Here is an 18,288-nt window from a genome sequence, read left to right as displayed (position 1 = left end):
CCCCCCATCTTCACCCCACCCCCCGGCCGGGGCTGCAGACTCCCGAAATGAATGGGCCTGCCTCTGGGATTTGCTCTCTTCGGACCCCTCCCGCGGAGGATCTGGGGCCTAAGACCGGTTGAGTAATTCCTTTTATGTTCGGCAGGAAGTAACTTTATGCCAAGGGACTAAGAATGTAGTTTTTGCTGACTTCATTATAGGTGAAATCCCGGTTCATGTGACTTTGAAACTTCTGGTATACCTCATTTAGATAGTTGCAGTTTGGGGTTTGGATCTCAGATAAAGCTGGGCAGGCGGTTGGTTGGTTTGGATAGAACAGGTTTTGTTAACATTTTGTTAAATTAATCGGAGACATGCGGAATATAAGACAAACGTTTATTTTATGCTACTCGTGTCCTTTAGTAAGGTTCAGAATGTTCTCTTAAGATTTAATTAGGTCCTTCCAGGTGAATTTCGTTTAAATACCTTTGTCTTTAGTTAAGTGGGAGTTCTTTTGTTTTAGAAAAAGCGTATTTGTATTTAAAAGTTTGCCGTTGCCTTTTAGAAATGATCGTTGAAGTAGTGACTTTTGAACTACCTAAGTCCAACAGTATAATAGCATGAAGTGTTCTAAATGATACAGCATTTTGTAGGGAGTACCAAATACAATCGCTTCTGAGACAAATAAGCATGGATGGGTTTTTTTTTTTTTTTTTTAAAGCAGCTGCCTGCCACCTTTAGTAGTGAGCAAGAGATATAAAAAAAATCGTGTAGTATGTATGTTTACAGACACTTCTGGCGTGGTAAATAATTTGAATAAATGCTACTTCCACTCTGAATTTTACACAAAAGAATAGGTATATTTCTTAAATAGTTGAGTAAAGTGGGAAGAATAGGTATTAGTAAGATATCAGACAAATAAGTAATTACAAAACTGATCACTACCACGAAGGAAAAAAACAGGAAATTGCACAACCAGGACTCTGATCTGGGGATGGTGGGGATGGGGGTTGGGGAATCAGAGAAGGTTTTCTTCAGAAATCATATATACTGGGAATGAAATGGAGGCATGCTTGGCAGTTAGACACTAATTGGGGTTGGGGGAGAGAGGATCATTGCAGTTGAGGGACTAGCCCTTGAAAAAGCTCGAGGGTGGAGAGCTCTGAAGGACAACGTATTGGGAAGAGTTGCCTGAGAGTCTGGAGAGATGGACTAGGATTAGCATAGCTAATTTCTACTCATCCATTGGATTTCATTTTAAGTGTCACTGGCCCAGTGGTTGTCCCTGACCATTCAATGTAAATCTGGTTTTTCTGTAGTAATCATTCATTTCACGCTTTATATTCTCTTTGTAACTTGTATGACCTTTGGTGATTATAACTTTATTTAAATCAGTCTTCCCATCAAACTTCCATGAAAAGGACCATAAAATCAGGTGTATGTATGTTTACTTCTGTTTTCTTTTTTTTTTGAGTTGGAGTCTCACTCCGTCGTCACCCAGACTGGAGTGCAGCGGCCGCTCCCGGTCACCGCAGCCTCGACCTGCTGGGCTCCGGCGATCCTTCCGCCTCAGCCTTCCGAGTAGCTGGAACTACAGGCGCGCGCTACCACGCCTGGCTGCTTTTTGATTTATTGTAGAGATGAGGTCTCACCAAGTTGCCCAGGCGGATCTCGAACCCGCGGGCTCAGTCTATCCACTCACCTCAGCCTCCCAAAGGCGCGGGATTACAGGCTGAGTCACCAAGCCCGGCACACTTCTGTTTTCTTAGTGTCTACTACAGTGCTTCCCATGTGGCACAAAATCAAAAACAAACTTGATATTTTTTTTCTTTTTCCTAGTGTCTTGCTTTCCATGACATTTCCCCTCAAGCGCCAACACATTTTCTGGTGATACCCAAGAAACACATATCCCAGATTTCTGCAGCAGAAGATGATGATGAAAGTGTAAGTAAATTTCTGACACAATTTATTTTCTTGCTTTTAAAATTGGGAGATTAAGTTTTGTCCTTAAAGTGATGACACATTTTCATCTTCCTAAGGTCATTGCTAAGGAAAAACAGGAAAGCCACGATGACTTAATTAAATGTGATGTGCAAATAGTTTGATTTTAATAAAACAGATGTATCCAGAAACAAGATATATTAAAAAACATCTTTGTGAAATGCTTCATGAATTTGTGTGTCATCCTTATGCAGGGGCTATGTTAATTTTCTCTGTATTTTTTTCAATAGAATCATGGTGCATTTTATTGCATATCGTAGGACCAAGAGTTGGTGTGCTATGTGATCAAATCAGAGTGAAAAACATAAATAGGAGGTATTGAAATTATAGCTGAAATTCTAGTAATGAGAATTCTTTCAAAGGATGATTTGTGCAGATACATTGGAGGCATATACTGAATGGAAAGTCACTAACATCAAACTCCAAATCAAACGAATCTTGTCTACCCAAAATAGATATCAAAAAACTCATGATATAATTCACAGAGAACCTCTCCAATTTTCAGTTATAAACACACCTGTCTAGTATGTCTAAAAGTTTGTTTGCTAAATCCACAAATTAGAGCAGGGGCAGTCTGTGAACTGTGGGCCAAATCAGGCCTCCTCCCTGTTTTTGTAAATAAAGTTTTATTGGATCACGGCTTTTCTTGTTTGCTTGATTATTGTCCATAGCTATAGGACTACAAAGGCAGAGTTGAGTAGTTTTGATAGAGGCTACATGGTCCACAAGCCTACAATATTTACTATCTGGGCCTTTGCAGAGAAAATTGGCTAACTTTTGGGTTAGAAGCAGCAACTCAGAAACAGCAAGAGGGACTGTTGGGGTGGTCACAATAGATCTAGCTTTTCACTTAGCTTTGTAGAAGAAATTGGGAAACCTGTGAAATAAAAATACAACGTGAAAAATGAAACAATCCTGGAACCACATTATATACATGGGCATATAAACCTTAATATGTCAGATCCTATTGGATAGGACTGTGTACTTTTGTCATTAATCTTTATAGTTAGAACTCTTGGTTGTTAAGAAAAGGTAAATTATTTCGAGTTTCTTTGAGGACAGATATATCACACTGAAAGATTTTTATCCAAAGATATATGTAAATGTCCACCATCTTATCTCTATAAATTGGCCTTTCCATGAGGATTAATGGTATTTGTTTACCTAGATCAGGTTTTTTCAGACTTTCTGTAGAGGAACTATTTTTTCCAAAAGAAAACTTACTAAGAGCCTGAGTTTCTCAGGCTATTTTAATCTTCATTATTTATGGGCATTATTTTTTTATTTATAGAACTTTATGGGAACATCTTTTCTGGAATGCAGTTGCAGATTGCTGACTTATGCATAAATAAGAGGAATTTTGGTGTAACTATTTTTGTTATCTTCTATGCCAAAAGACAACATTTTAAAGCTGAAAGGGACCCGAGACCTTATTTATAAGCAAGTAATCTCATAGTTTTAAAAAACAAATATTTGGAAGGTAGATAAATGTTCTAAACATTTGCTTCTTTAAACTGTTTTGTGGTAAATTTTTTTTTTTTTTGAGTCAAGATATCACTCTGCTGCCCAGGCTGGAGTGCAGTTGCACAATCATGGCTCACCACAGCCTTGACCTCCTAGGCTCAGGTGATCCTCCCACCTCAATCTCCTAGTAGCTGAGACTACAGGCTTGTGCCACTATGCCGGCAATTTTTTTTTTTTGAAGAGATGAGGTCTCACGATGTTGCCTGGGCTGGTCTCAAACTCTTGTGTTCAAGTGATCCTACCACCTTAGGCTCCCAAAGTGCTGTCAATACAAGCGTGAGCTGGCCTGTTTTGTGGTACTTAATTTTCATTATGAATTAATTTATTAGTCCTAAAGTCTGTATGTTTTATGAAAATACCAATATCCCAGAACATTTTTTAATACTCTGATAATAACTACTGAATATGCTCCCATAGTCCAGAGTGATGGTATTACTGAAATAATATATTTTTCCAAAACTTTAATGAAATTGTTAATTTAAGTAGCATAAAGCTCTATATTTAAGATAGTACTTTACCAAAGAGAAGTTCAGGGGGCTTTTTTTAGTGTTAATGTCTATTCATTTTCCTTTGTCTTGGAAGGCCCTATGAGACTGGTTTGCCAAGTATAAGGCATTTTTGAGTCTGCAAAAGATAAGAATGATTTCTCATAAGGACTAAATTGCATTTTGATTCTTTAAAAGCAGGGAGATGGTGGGGCACGGTGGCTTATGCCTGCACTCCCAGCACTTTGGGAGGCTGCATGAGAGAATTTTTTGAACCTAGGAGTTTGAGTGCAGTCTGGAAAACATAGTGAGAGCCTGTCTCAACCAAAAAAAAAAAAAATAGGTGTAGTGGTGAGCACCTGTATTTCCAGCTGCTCAGGAGACTGAGGTGGAAGGATCTCCTGAGCCAGGAGGCTGCAGTGAGCCATGATCATGCCACTGAACTCCAGCCTGGAGGTGCAGTGAGACCTCACCCCCAACTCAAATAAATAAATAAATAAATAAATACATATATAAATAAATACATAAAAGCAGGGAGATGGACTTTTCAGAACACCAAAAGACAGATGGGCTGAAGAATTCTACTTATCCTTTATTCTTTTAACAAAAGCACTGACCAAACATTTAGCTATTATCTTGCTTTTAACCCTTTTTCTTAAGGGTACATCTTCATTATTTTGAATACTCTTATGCTCCAGAGATGGCATTACTCCTTTGGTGATTGTGGTGGCTAGAGAAAGAGGGATTGCCTTAAACCTTTGCTGGCTCCACTGGACTGCTGTTCCAATTAAAGGAAATAATATTGTGATCCTTTTTATTTCTCTTGACAAGACAGAAATTGGGAGTCTGTGATGAAATCTACTCCAACTTTTTTTTTTTTTTTTTTGAGTTGGAGTTTCACTCTGTCGCCTAGACTGGAGTGCAGTGGCTGCTCCTGGCCACCGCAGCCTTGACCTGCTGGGCTCTGGCGATCCTTCCACCTCAGCCTTCCAAGTAGCTGGAACTACAGGCGCGCACTACCACGCCCGTCTAATTTTCTGATTTATTGTAGAGATGAGGTCTCGTCAAGTTTCCCAGGTGGGTCTCGAACCCGCGGGCTCAGGCAATTCACTCACCTCAGCCTCCCAAGGCATGGGATTACTGGCTGAGCCACCGAGCCCGGCTCAACTTCTTTTATTTTTAGCATGAAAAGTAAGTTTCTCCCTCAGTTGTTTATAGGAGACTTAACTATCAAAAAGTAAAATATAGTACTACTAAACAAAAAGGGTCTGATCAAGGATTAGTAGATGATGCTTATTTTTTCTCAGTGCAGAAATGCAGGCTGTCTTTCAGGAAAGGTTTGTGTTATTTAAACACAAAGACATTATCTCTTCACTTATTTCCATAAAGAAAAAGTGGTATTTATAGGCTTCTTAAGGAATATAAGTGCTTTCCCCAAGGATCCTCCCCATTTACTACTTGAGTTGATTAGCGTAATTAAGGTTGGTAGACTTTCTTAAAAACAACAAAAACCCCCAACAAAATAGCTTTATTGAGATGTTCGCATACCATACAATCCACCTAATTAGTATACAAGTCACTTGTTTTTAGTATGTTCACAGAATTATGCGACCATCACCTGTGAACACTTTTATCATCCCCAAAAGAAACACCTTGTCTATTAGCAGTCATCCTCCATACTGCCCACCTCACCAAGTCCCTTCCCCCAAGCCCAAGGCTTAATATTCTGCTACCTTCTGTCTCTATATTTGCCTATTCTGAACAGTTTATATAAATGGAATCATACAATATATGGTCTTCTGTGACTATTTCTTTTACTTATTGTAGTGTTTTCATGGCTCCCGTTGTAGCATGTTTCAGCACCTTTTTCTTTTTCTTTTTTTTTGAGTTGTGGGTCTCGCTCTGTCCCCCAGGCTGGAGTGCAGTAACACAATCACAGCTTATTGCAGACTGGACCTCCTGGGCTTCCACCTGCCTCCACCTGCCTCCTGATCCTTCCACCTACCTCCAAAGTAGCAGGGACTACAGGCACGTGCTATTATACCCGGGCTAAGTTTTTCACTTTTTTTTTATAGAGACACACTCTCACTATATTGCCCAGGCTGGTCTTGAACTCCTGGGCTCAAGCAGTGCTCTCACCTCAGCCTCCCAAAGTGTTGGGATTACAGACATGAACCACCATGCCTGGCCTCTTTTATGTCTAAATATTCCATTGTAGGGATAGACTACATTTTACTTATTTATTCTTCATTTGATGGGTATTTGGATTCTTTCCACTTTTTGGCTGTTATAAATAATGCTGCTATGAAAATTTGTAACACATATATTTTCATTTTTTGGGGTAGTTCTAGGACTGGAATTGCTGGGTCATATGGTAACTATGTTTATCCTTTGGAGGAGCTACCTGTTTTCCAAAGCTTTAGTTTAATCCAGGTTAATAAAATCTGTGAGCTTAGGAGTGTTCCAGTTTAATTCACTTTGGCCAAGGATACTGTTCTTCCCTCTTTCTTAATTTTAAGAAAGTGTAAACTTAACTGGATCTCTATCTCGTTAAAAGTCATGGCCCACCTGCATTGACAGGAACCTTGGCACAGTTTTTTTCTACCATGACCTCTAGGTAAATGTAGGGAGTGCTGAAATTCCAGTTTGTCTTGGGAAAGCCAGTACATGTTTAATTTATCCTAGTTGAAGTTAAGACATATCGTAAATTGTATTCTTCCTTGTAGGTCAGTCTGCATTTCAGTCAGGCCCTGGCACACCAGCGATAGGGAGTGAGACTAATGAAAGAGGAGCATGATTCTAGCCTCAAAAGTTAGGGGAACTATATTGTCAAAGGAGTCAGTTAGAGACATTATAATATTAAGTTACTTTGACATATTTTTGGTGTCTCGGTTCAGCTATATAGTGTTTATCATATACTCTTATCCCAGACCAGTACATAAGGCAACTCTGTTTTTGCTTCTCCTTATACTTTCTTAAAGAGTAATTTAGTGTTCCTAGTAGCATTTTATTTGGCATCCTACTTGTTGGATATGACTTTTATCTCTGGTGGTCTGTATTTGATTTAATCATGTATACTTCTTTCTTTTCTTTTGTTTTTTTGAGTTGGAGTCACACTTTGTCGCCCAGTCTGGAGTGCAGTGGCACACTTATGGCCACACCAGTGTCGACCTGCTGAGCTCCTGCGATCCTTCTCCCTCAGCCTTCCAAGTAGCCGGAACTATAGGCGTGCCACTACCATGCCCACTAATTTTTGATTTATTGTAGAGATGAGGTCTCATCAAGTTGCCTGGGCTGGTCTTGAACCTGCGGGCTCAGACAGTTCTCTGTCTCGGCCTCCCAAAGTGCTGGGATTACAGGCTGAGCCGCTGAACCCAGCCTCTACTTATTTCTTAGTGTGGATTCAATCTTCTATGGGTAATATAGCTCCACTATGGCACTGACTCTCAAGAAAGTTATGTGGCCTAAGTAGGAATAAAGGCATCTTGTTAGTGAGGTCTAGTCAGTCCCCTGACCTGGGACTTAAGGAGTTTGTTCTATTATAACTGGCACTTAGGAGTGGTGGGTAAGATGGAAAGTTCATTTTATATAAAATTTTCACTTATTGCCAATTTTTATGAGGAATATTGAAATCTTTTTTTTTTTTTTTGAGTTGGAGTCTCACTCTGTCGCCCAGACTGGAGTGCCGTGGTCGCTCCCGGCCACCGCAGCCTTGACCTGCTGGGCTCCGGCGATCCTTCCGCCTCAGCCTTCCACGTAGCTGGAACTACAGGCGCGCACTACCAAGCCCGGCTAATTTTTTGATTTATTGTAGAGATGAAGTCTCACCTGCCCAGGCGGGTCTCGAACCCACGGGCTCAGGCAATCCACTCTAAGTAAATAGAAGATATATTATGTTCATGGGTTAGAAGACTTAATATGAGGATGTCATTTCCCTCAGTTTAAACTAAATTCAATTAAAAAGAAAGTTTCAAATCTTGACAAGTTGATTCCAGAATATTTTTGGAAAATGCAAGGGCTCAACAATAGTAAAACTCTAAAATAGGATGTGGGACTTACCCCAGAAGTCTCATTTTATAGTTGCAGTAATTAAAGCAAAGTGGTATCAACCGAACGATAATGAAACTTTAAAACGAAATAGAGTTCAGAAACAATCCCTCATATATGTGTACTTTCAATATGACAGTTCTATTCCAGATCAGGAATGAGTAATTGAAGAGTTTTGTTTTTTGGTGACTTTTTATTATGGAAAATTTCAAGCATTCAGAGAAGAAGGGAGAATGCTAAGTATAATGAATCCTAAGATTCCTATCATTCAATTTCAACATTTATCTGTATAAACATCCTGATTAAGTTGTATTTAACCCACTCTTAGGTTTTTTTCTTTAAGCAAATCATAGACATATTATTTCAGGATAGACTTTTTAATAGTGATGCTGGGATAATTTATTTATTTATATAATCTTATTTGTATCACAAGGGACCATAATCTCATACTTTCTATAAAAATCAACTCAGTTGTATTAAAGACTGATTAGAAATGATTTTTATTTTTTTATTTTTTTGAGTTGAGGTCCCACCTTGTCTCCCAGACTAGAGTGCAGTGCACAATCATGGTTCACCACAGTGCACAATCATGGTTCACCACAGGGAACCTCCTGGACTCAGGGATCCTCCCACCTCAGCCTCCCAAGTAGCTGAGACTATAGGTGTATGCCACCATGCCCTGCTAATTTTTAATTTTTTCGTAGAGACAAGGTCTTGCTATGTTGCCTCGGCAGTCTTTAATTCCTGGGCTCATGCAAGGAGTGATTTATCTTAGAAATCAAAATTAGAGATTATCTTTATGACTTTGGGACTGAGAATGATTCCTTAAACAAAAAGGACAATTCATAAAAGAAAAAGTTGATTAAATTCAGCACATTAAAATTAAGAACTTTTGTTTATCAAAAGACTTCATAAAGAGAGTGAAAGGGCATACCACAAACTGAGAAAAAAATCTGTAACCTTTGAAGTAGGGGTGGAAGATGGAGAAAGTAATGGAATTGGAAGCCTCTGGGGTATAATAATGTTCTAGTCTTTGATCTGGTAGGTACGTACATATTTGTTTTATTCTTCTTTAAACTGTTCATATGTTTTCATACATTTTAACTGATATGTAGTGTTTTACATAAAAATTTAAAAAATGCTGAAATTAAGAAATGGGCATTTGTGTCTTAATATTTTAATTACATTTGATTTTTGAACAATGGGTGGGTCAGGGGTGCCAACCCCTGTGCAATTGAAAATCCAAATATAACTTTTGACTCCCCAAAACTTTGCTAGTATCCTGATGTTGACTGGAAGCCTTCTGATAATATAAACAGTTAATTAACAGATATTTTGTATGTTATATATATGTAAGTTACATGTTGTATTCTTATAATAAAGTAAGCTAGAGAAAATAAAGTATTAAGAAAATCATAAGGAAGAGAAAATATAATTACTATCATTAAGTGGAAATGAAGCATCATAAAGGTCTTCACATTGACTAGGGTGAGGAGAAGGAAGAGGAGGATGTAGTGTAGCTGTCTCAGGGATGGCAGAGGCAGAAGAAAAATTTGCATCTAAGTTCAAACCCACATTGTGAAAGGGTCAACTGTTTACTTGGATCCCCTTTTAAAAGCAAGACGTGATTTCTGAAACTTAGAAATTTCAGGGCATTATTTTTAATTCAGTACATTTGTACAAATCATATAGTTGAAAGGTTAGAGTGAGTGCTTAATGGTAAAATGCCATTAATATTATTATGCAATAATAGATTAAAACTTCAGCGTACTGTTTTTTTAACATTCAGTATGCTAGCACAGTCATGGCATTTTAAGGTCAGAGCTTCTTACTCCAAATGCAGCTCTTGCATGTAAGGATAGTTAGAATGTTAATTGTAACTCAGCTAACTTTCTAAATTAGAGCTTTAAGGTCAGCTTTTTTACATAGGAGACACAATTTTTTGCCAGGAAACATTTGCTGAACCAGCTTTAAAACTACTAACTCATCATTAAATTTGTTATCTGCTATATAAAATTTTATACCTATGCTCCTAGACTTATGATGGGGCTGCATCCTGATAAGCCTTTTGTAAGTGAAAGGATTGTATGTCAGAAATGAATGTAATAGGCTGGGCATGGTGGCTCATGCCTGTAATCCCAGCATTTTGGGAAGCCAAGGTGGGAGGATCGCCTGAGGCCAGGAGTTTGAGACCAGCAACATAGATAGACCCCATCTCTACAAAAATTAAAAATAAAAAATAGTGCATTTAATACACCTAATCTACTGAACATCATGGCTTAGCCTAGCCTGATTTAAACTGACAGAACAGCAAAATCATTTAGCAGAGATTTAATCTATTTTATAATAGATTGTTAAATATCTCATGTTAAGAGTATTGTACCATATGTCTCTAACCTGGAAAAAGATCAAAATCTGAAGTATAGCTTCTATTGAATGTGTATTGCTTTCATACTACTGTAAAGTTGAAAATCATAAGGGGCCATCTGTCCAGTGGCTCTTATTGCATAACCTGCAGAGTCCATTATTTTGGGGCTTACTAAGGTAATGGGAATAGAAACTTAAGACTCTCTTTCCCTTCCTTCTTTTCTTGCCATAGGAATTAGAGTCACCTTTCCTGAGAGTTTGTTAGAATGTTGGAAAGGGGTTAATCCCCCAGCTTTGTTCTCTTACCGAAGGCATGAGCAGTGAGATGGTAGTTAAAACTTCCTTCTCTTGCCAACCCTTCCCCTTTAACTTTTATTAAGGAGGAAATCTGCCAACACACAAGCTGACTTCATGTTCCAATAGAGACAAATTGCCTATAGATTGAACCAAAAAACAAATAGGATGACCCAGAGTGGGGCCAGGTATTTGCCACAGGATCCTACATGTTGCCAGACAATATAGCAGATCTTGCATGTCCACAGGAAAAATACAACAGTGACAAGGAAGTTATAAAGCAAAACGTCTTGCTTTGTTTAAAGAAAACTTAGGGCCGAGCTCAGTGGCTCAGCCTATAATCCCGTGCTTTGGGAGGCCGAGGTGAGTGAATTGCCTGAGCCCGTGGGTTCGAGACCTACCTGGGCAACTTGGCGAGACCTCATCTCTACAATAAATACCAAAAAAAAAAATTAACTGGGCGTTGTAGCGCGCACCTGTAGTTCCAGCTACTTGGAAGGCTGAGGTGAAAGGATCTGCCGGAGCCCAGCAGGTCGAGGCTGCGGTGGCCGGGAGCGGCCACTGCACTCCAGTCTGGGCGACTGAGTGAGACTCCAACTCAAAAAAAATAAAAATAAATAAATAAATAAAATAAAGAAAACTTAGATACTTCTTAGCATATAATTTAAACATTTTAAAATTGAGTAATAGATTTTATACCTAATTTGATTATTGAAGTCAGTAATGAATACTTAATGGGTTTCCAATTGTAAATTATGTTGTATTGAGATTAAGAGTTTCTAAATACTTAACTAAAGGGGTATGTTTTAATTTTATAGTTTTAAAATTTGATATTTCAACTTGATAGTTTGTTATTTAATGGCAAAAAGTTGTAAATTACCTGTGCTTAAGAAACTTTTTTTTTTTCCTTTTCCAGCTTCTTGGACATTTAATGATTGTTGGCAAGAAATGTGCTGCTAATCTGGGCCTGAATAAGGGTTATCGAATGGTGGTGAATGAAGGTTCTGATGGGGGACAGTCTGTCTATCACGTTCATCTCCATGTTCTTGGAGGTCGTCAGATGCATTGGCCTCCTGGTTAAACCTGTTTTAGGGATAAATTTTCCCTTCTCTAGGCAATTATCAAGTTTGCAAGTTCCATTATGTTAAGTGGCACACTTATTTTTGCCTGTGTATGGAGAGATTCAGGAAATAATTTTTAAAACCCGTACATAATAATAAAGGATATTGTTGCATGTTAACAGTCTCTGAATTCTGCATTTGATTTATTTTTAAAAATGTATTTATGTGGGCAACAGAATGAGACCCTGACTGAAAAGTGTATATGTATTTGTTGGAATGTTTGAAGGTGGGTTCATAATTCTGGAGGTTTCTTGTGTTTTATTCCCATGGAGGTCCTAACATGTGAACATTGCATTGTTATAATGATGTGACTAGTCTTTGAAGACAAATTATGAGAGTTCATAAATTTAACTTTAACTTTGAACTCTTCTTTAAGACTAAAATAGATACAAATTATGATTTTTAGGCATCTAATTCCCTCATATTCTAAGAACATAGGAGTGTTGATGTGATTGATTCAGAAAGTGACCATTTTGGATTTAGAAACATTGTTTCTAAACTTGTATGTTTCCCCTAGATTCTGGGGGTAATTTGGGAAGAATGAAAGTAGGTTTGTCATAGTCTTTGATGACCATGTAAAGACATATATTGATATTTCCTTGCTATCTAAACTCTATCTGAATATTTTAAGGACTGAAAACATTAATTTTTCTGTTTGAAAACCCACTCTTTTAAATGTGTATGTGCGCACACATTAACAAAAATATTTAAGTTGTGCATGAATCTAGCTATGTGGTGTTGGGGAAAGAACTCAGGGTCTGAGTTCTTAGGTAGACTGACAACCAAACATGTTTTTAGCCTTACCATGTACCCTGCCTAACCTTTCTAAGTTTCTACAAGGCAAATAACTCTGCTTAGTGGCTTTCCTTTATGTAGGTACTTTTCAGCTTCCAAAATTTGATGCTTCTTGTCTGTTTTTGTCTCTTCTCCCATTCTTTTTGTGCTTATATGCGTTTCTTTCATTTTTAATCTCTAAAAAGAATGTTGTGGTAGGGTTTGATATATTTAATTGAAAATTGCATTTTCTTTAAAAGTTTTTTCTTGTTAGTGAATGTTTAAATAGTTTCTTAAGCTTGGTGCAATGGTTCATGCCTGTAATCCCAGCAGTTTGGGAGGCTGAGGTGAGAGGATTGCTTGGGCCCAGGAGTTTGAGACTAGCCTAGGCAATGTAGTGAGATTTGTCTCTAAAAAAAAAAAAAAAAAAAAGGCCAAAAACAAGCTGGATGTGGTGGTGTGTAGACCCAGCTACCTGGGAGACTGAGGCAGATGATCGCCTCAGTCTCATAAGTGGGATTAGTGCTCTTCTTATAAAATAGACTTTGGGCCAGGCATAGTGGCTCAAGTCTGTAATCCCAACACATAGGGAGGCCGAGGCAAGAGGATTGCCGGAGCCCAGGGGTTCAAGACCAGTCTGGGCCACTTGGTGAGATCTCGTCTCTACAATATGTCAAAAAAAATTAGCCAGGCATGGTAGCATGCGCCTGTAGTTTCGGCTATTTGGAAGGCTGAGGCGGAAGTATCGCCTGAGCCAAACAGGTCGACACTGGGGTGGCCGTGAGCGTGCCACTGCACTCCAGCCTGGGCAATGGAGTGAGACTCTGACTCTTAAAAAAAGACTTTGGAGAGCTCCAATAAGAAGATAGCTGTCTATCAACCAGGAAGTGAGCCCTCAACAGACACAGTCTGTTGGTGCCTTGATCTTAGTCTTCCCAGCCTCCAGAACGTCACAAGTACATTACTGGTTATAGACCACCCAGTCTATGGTAGTCTATCACAGCAGCCTGAATAGACAATTTAGGAAAAGCCAGCTGCTATGACTGAGAACACTCAAGCAGTCCACTGGAAAGGTTTCTATTGAGAGGAACTGAACTTGCCAACAGTCTGCAATAATATGTCAGTTATGTGAATAAACCATCTTGTAAGCAGATGCCCCATCCCAGTTGAGCCTTCAGATGACTGCAGTCCTGGTCAGTATCTGACTGCAACCTTGTGAGAGGCCCCATGGGATGGTTAGCAGAACCACCTGGCTAAACGCCCAAGTTCCTGACCCACTGAAATTGAGAGGTAATAATAACCAGTTTAGGGGTAATTTGTTACATGGCAATGGTGACCAAAATGCTCTGCTCTCTCTTTAGCGTACAGCTAGATTGCATTTCCTTGCATCCCTTTAGCCATATGAAATGTGGGACCATATGCCTGTAGTCGGGTAAATGAAATGTGGGAGGAACTGATGTATGCCATTTCCAAGCCCCTGAAAAATCTCTCCTGCTCTCCCTGATGTGTTTTCTTTTGTTGGAGAGATGTAGAAAGGATCCAACAGGAGAGATTGAACCCCTTATTGAATGGTATAGTGCTCATCACACTCATGATCCATGCTGGATTTTATTTGTCCAGCCACTGAGATTTTAGGGTTTAGGTAATACCAGTTGTGAGTATTTGCCATAATCAATTTAAGACCTATGATTTAGGAGTGGTAGAACTTATTGTCCTATAAAAGTGGCTTGGGATTTTAATAATCATAGCAGTCTACTTGTTTGTTCTTCTGCCGTTAGGATTAACTTGGAGGTTGAAACTGCCAGGGTAAGATGGGTTAGAACTTAGAGATAATAGGGCTTGTAAGTAGAGTGTAAGCCATTTTCTGTAGGGACCATGTACCACAGCTTGTCTGAACTTACCCTAGAGGGACGCTAAATGGGAAATGACTCCTATCTTTAATATTAAATGTTGAATTTTAGATCTGAAGTGATGAGTTTAGGCCATTCAAGGAACTTAGCTTATCATTGAGATAATTTGCTTGAGTAAACCACTGAGAAAATCAAGGTTGTCTTTAATTCTTATTTAAAACTATGTGTATTTTTAAATTTGTATAGGTTAGATTAAGCCTACATAATACAAAAAACAGGTTTAAACAGGATAGATGCTTATTTTTCTCTCAAGTTATAGAAACCCTGAGATGGCAGTCCAGTGCTCTTTCGGCAGCTTCATGATATCAGCAAGAATGAATTCAGGCTCCTATCTTACTGTTTTACTGCCTTAGCACTGATTTTTGTCCTCAGGGTCACCTCATGGTCCAATTGACTGATGCAGCTCCAGCTATCAGATTTTCCCCATCAAAAAGAAATGAAAGGAAAACAGCAAAGTCTGGTCAGCATTATGCCCCCTTTAAAAGGCTCTTTTACAGAAGTACCTCAAGACCTTCTACTTATATGTTATTGGCTGCTCCTGGGTATAAGACAGGCTGGGTACCTTGCTGCCCAGAATAGAACCAGAAATGATTAAAGGTGGAATAGATATTGAGAGACAGTCTCTGTTCCATTGCTGATAGCCAGTGTTCATGACTGGAAAAGCAGCCAGGTATTTGTGGATTATGCCCAGCTGCTGAAAAGACTGCTCCAAGCAGTCACAATTTATCTGTATTCACTCTTTACCAACAGTCAAGACCAGGAGGCATTTTGTTGACCATCAACTCTTTTCTGTGAATAATAGTAGTGGGTGCAACTTTAATTCCAAGTAAAGCTTCTTCCCTGCAGCACTCATTTCTGGTGCTTTATCATGTTGATTACATTTTTTTGAGTCAAAGTCTCATTCTGTCCCAGGCTGGAATGCAGTGTGGCATGCTCACGGCTACCACAGCCTCAACCTGCTATGCTCAGGCAATCTTTGTACCTCAGCCTTCCAAGTAGCTGGAACTACAGGTGCCATTATGCCTCGCTATTTTTTTTTTTTTTAATTTGTTGTAGAGACGAAGTCTCGCCAGGTTGCCCACACTGTTCTCAAACCCCTGGGCTCAGGCAATCTTCTTGCCTCTGCCTCTCAAAGTGCTAGAATTACAGGTGTGAGCCACCTTACCTGGCCTACATTTTTTTTTCCCTATTCACATTATAACTTGCAAAATATTAAGTACTTAAAAAAAATTTCAGTAGCTTTAGGGAGTAAAAAATAGTTTTTGGTTACATGGTTGCATGTACAGTGGTAAAGTCTGGGCTTTAAGTGTACCCATCACCCCCACCTGTGCATCCTCCACCCCTTCCACCCCTACCTTCTGGGTTTTCAATGTCCAAAAGCATAACTAAAATTTCAAAAGCCCTTTTCTTATGGCACAGGTTTTGCTTAAAGAGAACAAAAGGTAGTTAAGCCTTTCTCTTTTAAATATGTACTGCAAATCTGCCAAGAGCTTCTTGAAACGCCGCCTTTCAATCTTTTTTCTTTTTTTTTTTTTTTTTGAGACAGTGTCTCATTCTGTCATCCAGGCTGTAGTGTAGGGACACAATCCTGGCTCTGTAGCTTCAACCTCCTGGGCCCCAGTGATCCTCCCAGTATAGCCTCCCCAATAGCTGGGACTACAGGCATGTGCCAAAACACCCAGCCAATTTTTTAGTCTTTTGTGGAGACAAAGTCTCACTATGTTGCCCAGGCTTATATTAGTCTTTTCATATAACTGTAAAGCAAACTCTTTGATAGCTCTGACTGATGGTAGTAGTTGCTCCTTGAATTTCTTCCTATGATATATGGGATCATTTAATAAAGAGGTTTTCTGTCTATAACAGCTCATTACATTTTCTCTGAGTATGTTTATTATAATTATAGCCAATTCTATACATTTCTCAAGTGTGTATACATTTGCTTATTTAAAGTACATTTTGATGTTTCTATAGCTGGTTTATTCCCCTTATTCATACCAAAGATTATTTTGTGCTTGTCTTAAGAAATGCAATTGGTTTAACACAGATATATTGTACTTTGAAAATAACTTGAAAGCTTTGGGTGGCTTCATGTTGCTTTTTTTTATAGTCAGGACTTTTGAGATATAATTTAAATACAATAAAACTTACTCTTTAAAAAATGTATAGCTTGATGAATTTGACCACAATCAAGATAGAAAATATTTTAATCACTCCAAAAAGACTTGTTAGGAGATCATTTTATAATCTATGTAAGATATGATTAGTAAGGTAGTGTTAGAGTTGATGAGAAGTAATGGATTCCACATGTATTTCGAAAATAGAGCTGGCAGGATTTGCCAGTGGTAAAATATGGGGATGAGAGAAAGAGAGGGAGGATTCAAGGACTTATTATCTCTCGATTCTTGGACCAACTGGGTGGTTTCTGCGCAGTTTTTGTCTGATCTTTGTCATGCTGCTGTGCTCTGTTAAAGGTTGGAAAGTTCAAATGCTCCCTCTCAGAGGTCTCATGGTTGGTACTTGCTGTCAGTGGGGTCTTTGATTCCTCTCTGTATAGCCCCTCAGTCTACTACAGGCCAGAGCAGTTTCCTAACGCAGGAGTCACACAGTAAGAAACTCCCAAACTTAGTTTAAAACAATTATAATATATAATTTCTCATGATTTTGTGGGTTGATTGGGCAGTTCTACTTATCTCACCTGGGCTCACTCATGCAGCTACATCTAGGTAGGGACAGGGGAGCGGTTTGTAAGGGGATGGATCTAGCTAGGATAGTTGGGATGGTTTGATCTCTTTCATGTTGTCCTTTACCCTAAGCTTCTTCACAGCTTACTGTTCTCAGGGCAGCAGTATGAGAGGGCAAGCAGATGCTGCAATGTCTAGTGAGCCTACCTTCAGAACTCACATAATGTCACATTCATCATATTCTGTGGGTCAAAGCAAGTTAAAAGGCTAGCCTAAATGCAAAAGTTTTGAGAAATAGACTTCATTTCTGAATGGAAGAAGGAGAAAAGTCACACTGCAGAGGGGTATGCATATTAGGATGGGAGGAAGATATAGCCATTAAACAGTCTACCCACCACCAGTATGTTGTTGACTCAGTTACCTTCTTTCTCTCTTACCATGAAGACTAATTGTTTCTGTGTCTCTGTGTGACTTGAGTTCATACTTCCTAAGGGACAGGAGCTCCTCAGTCATAAACCTGGGGCCAGATCACCTCATAAGCTACAGAATAGCCTACAAATGACCAATTAGTTTTCGCTACGGTGAGGCAATCTGATATAGTGGCCAGTGTATAAAGAACTCTTCAAGACTCTTTTTTTTAAAGTTGGAGTCTCACTCTGTTGCCCAGACTGGAGTGCAGTGTCACGCTCATGGCCACCCTAGTGTTGACCTGCTGGGCTCCAGTGGTCCTTCCGTCTCAGCCTTCCAAGTAGCCGGAACTACAGGTGCGCCCTACCACACCTGGCTAATTTTTTATAGTTTATTGTAGAGACGAAGTCTCACCACATTGCCCGGGCTGGTCTTGAACCTGCGGGTACAGGCAATCCACTTGCCTCAGCCTCCCCAAGTGCTGGGATTACAGGCTGAGCCACTGAGCCTGACCTCTTCAAGACTCATAGAAAGAGACAGCGGGTATGGCGGGCCCTCTGGAGCTTTCCTGAAGGGGTTATTCAATAGGCACTTTGCTCGACAGTACACCTAAAAATAGGTGTAGTGGGTACAAATATCAGCCTACTATTCATGTATGCAAGAAATGCACATCTCTCCTTTCTTTCCTGCCTTCCTT

General features: G+C 39.2%; 1 protein-coding gene across 2 annotated transcripts in view; it reads left to right on the top strand.

The window, feature by feature from the left end:
* LOC103258599 (histidine triad nucleotide-binding protein 1) overlaps nt 1–11,942 on the top strand; it is a 12,680-nt gene extending 738 nt beyond the window's left edge. For both annotated transcript variants that reach the window (XM_008056264.1, XM_021711458.1), the window contains exons 2-3: nt 1,819–1,923; nt 11,614–11,942. In XM_008056264.1, the coding sequence (XP_008054455.1) occupies nt 1,819–1,923; nt 11,614–11,778 (270 nt within the window). In that variant the 3' untranslated portion in view covers nt 11,779–11,942. The remainder of the gene's footprint in view (nt 1–1,818; nt 1,924–11,613) is intronic.
* Nucleotides 11,943–18,288: the final 6,346 nt, after the last annotated feature.

Source organism: Carlito syrichta, unplaced genomic scaffold (assembly GCF_000164805.1).
Source record: "Carlito syrichta isolate Samal-C Ts95f unplaced genomic scaffold, Tarsius_syrichta-2.0.1 Scaffold302302, whole genome shotgun sequence".
Classification (NCBI taxonomy): Eukaryota; Metazoa; Chordata; class Mammalia; order Primates; family Tarsiidae; genus Carlito; species Carlito syrichta.
Note: the sequence above shows the minus strand (reverse complement) of the source record. Positions and strands in the feature narration are given on the sequence as shown.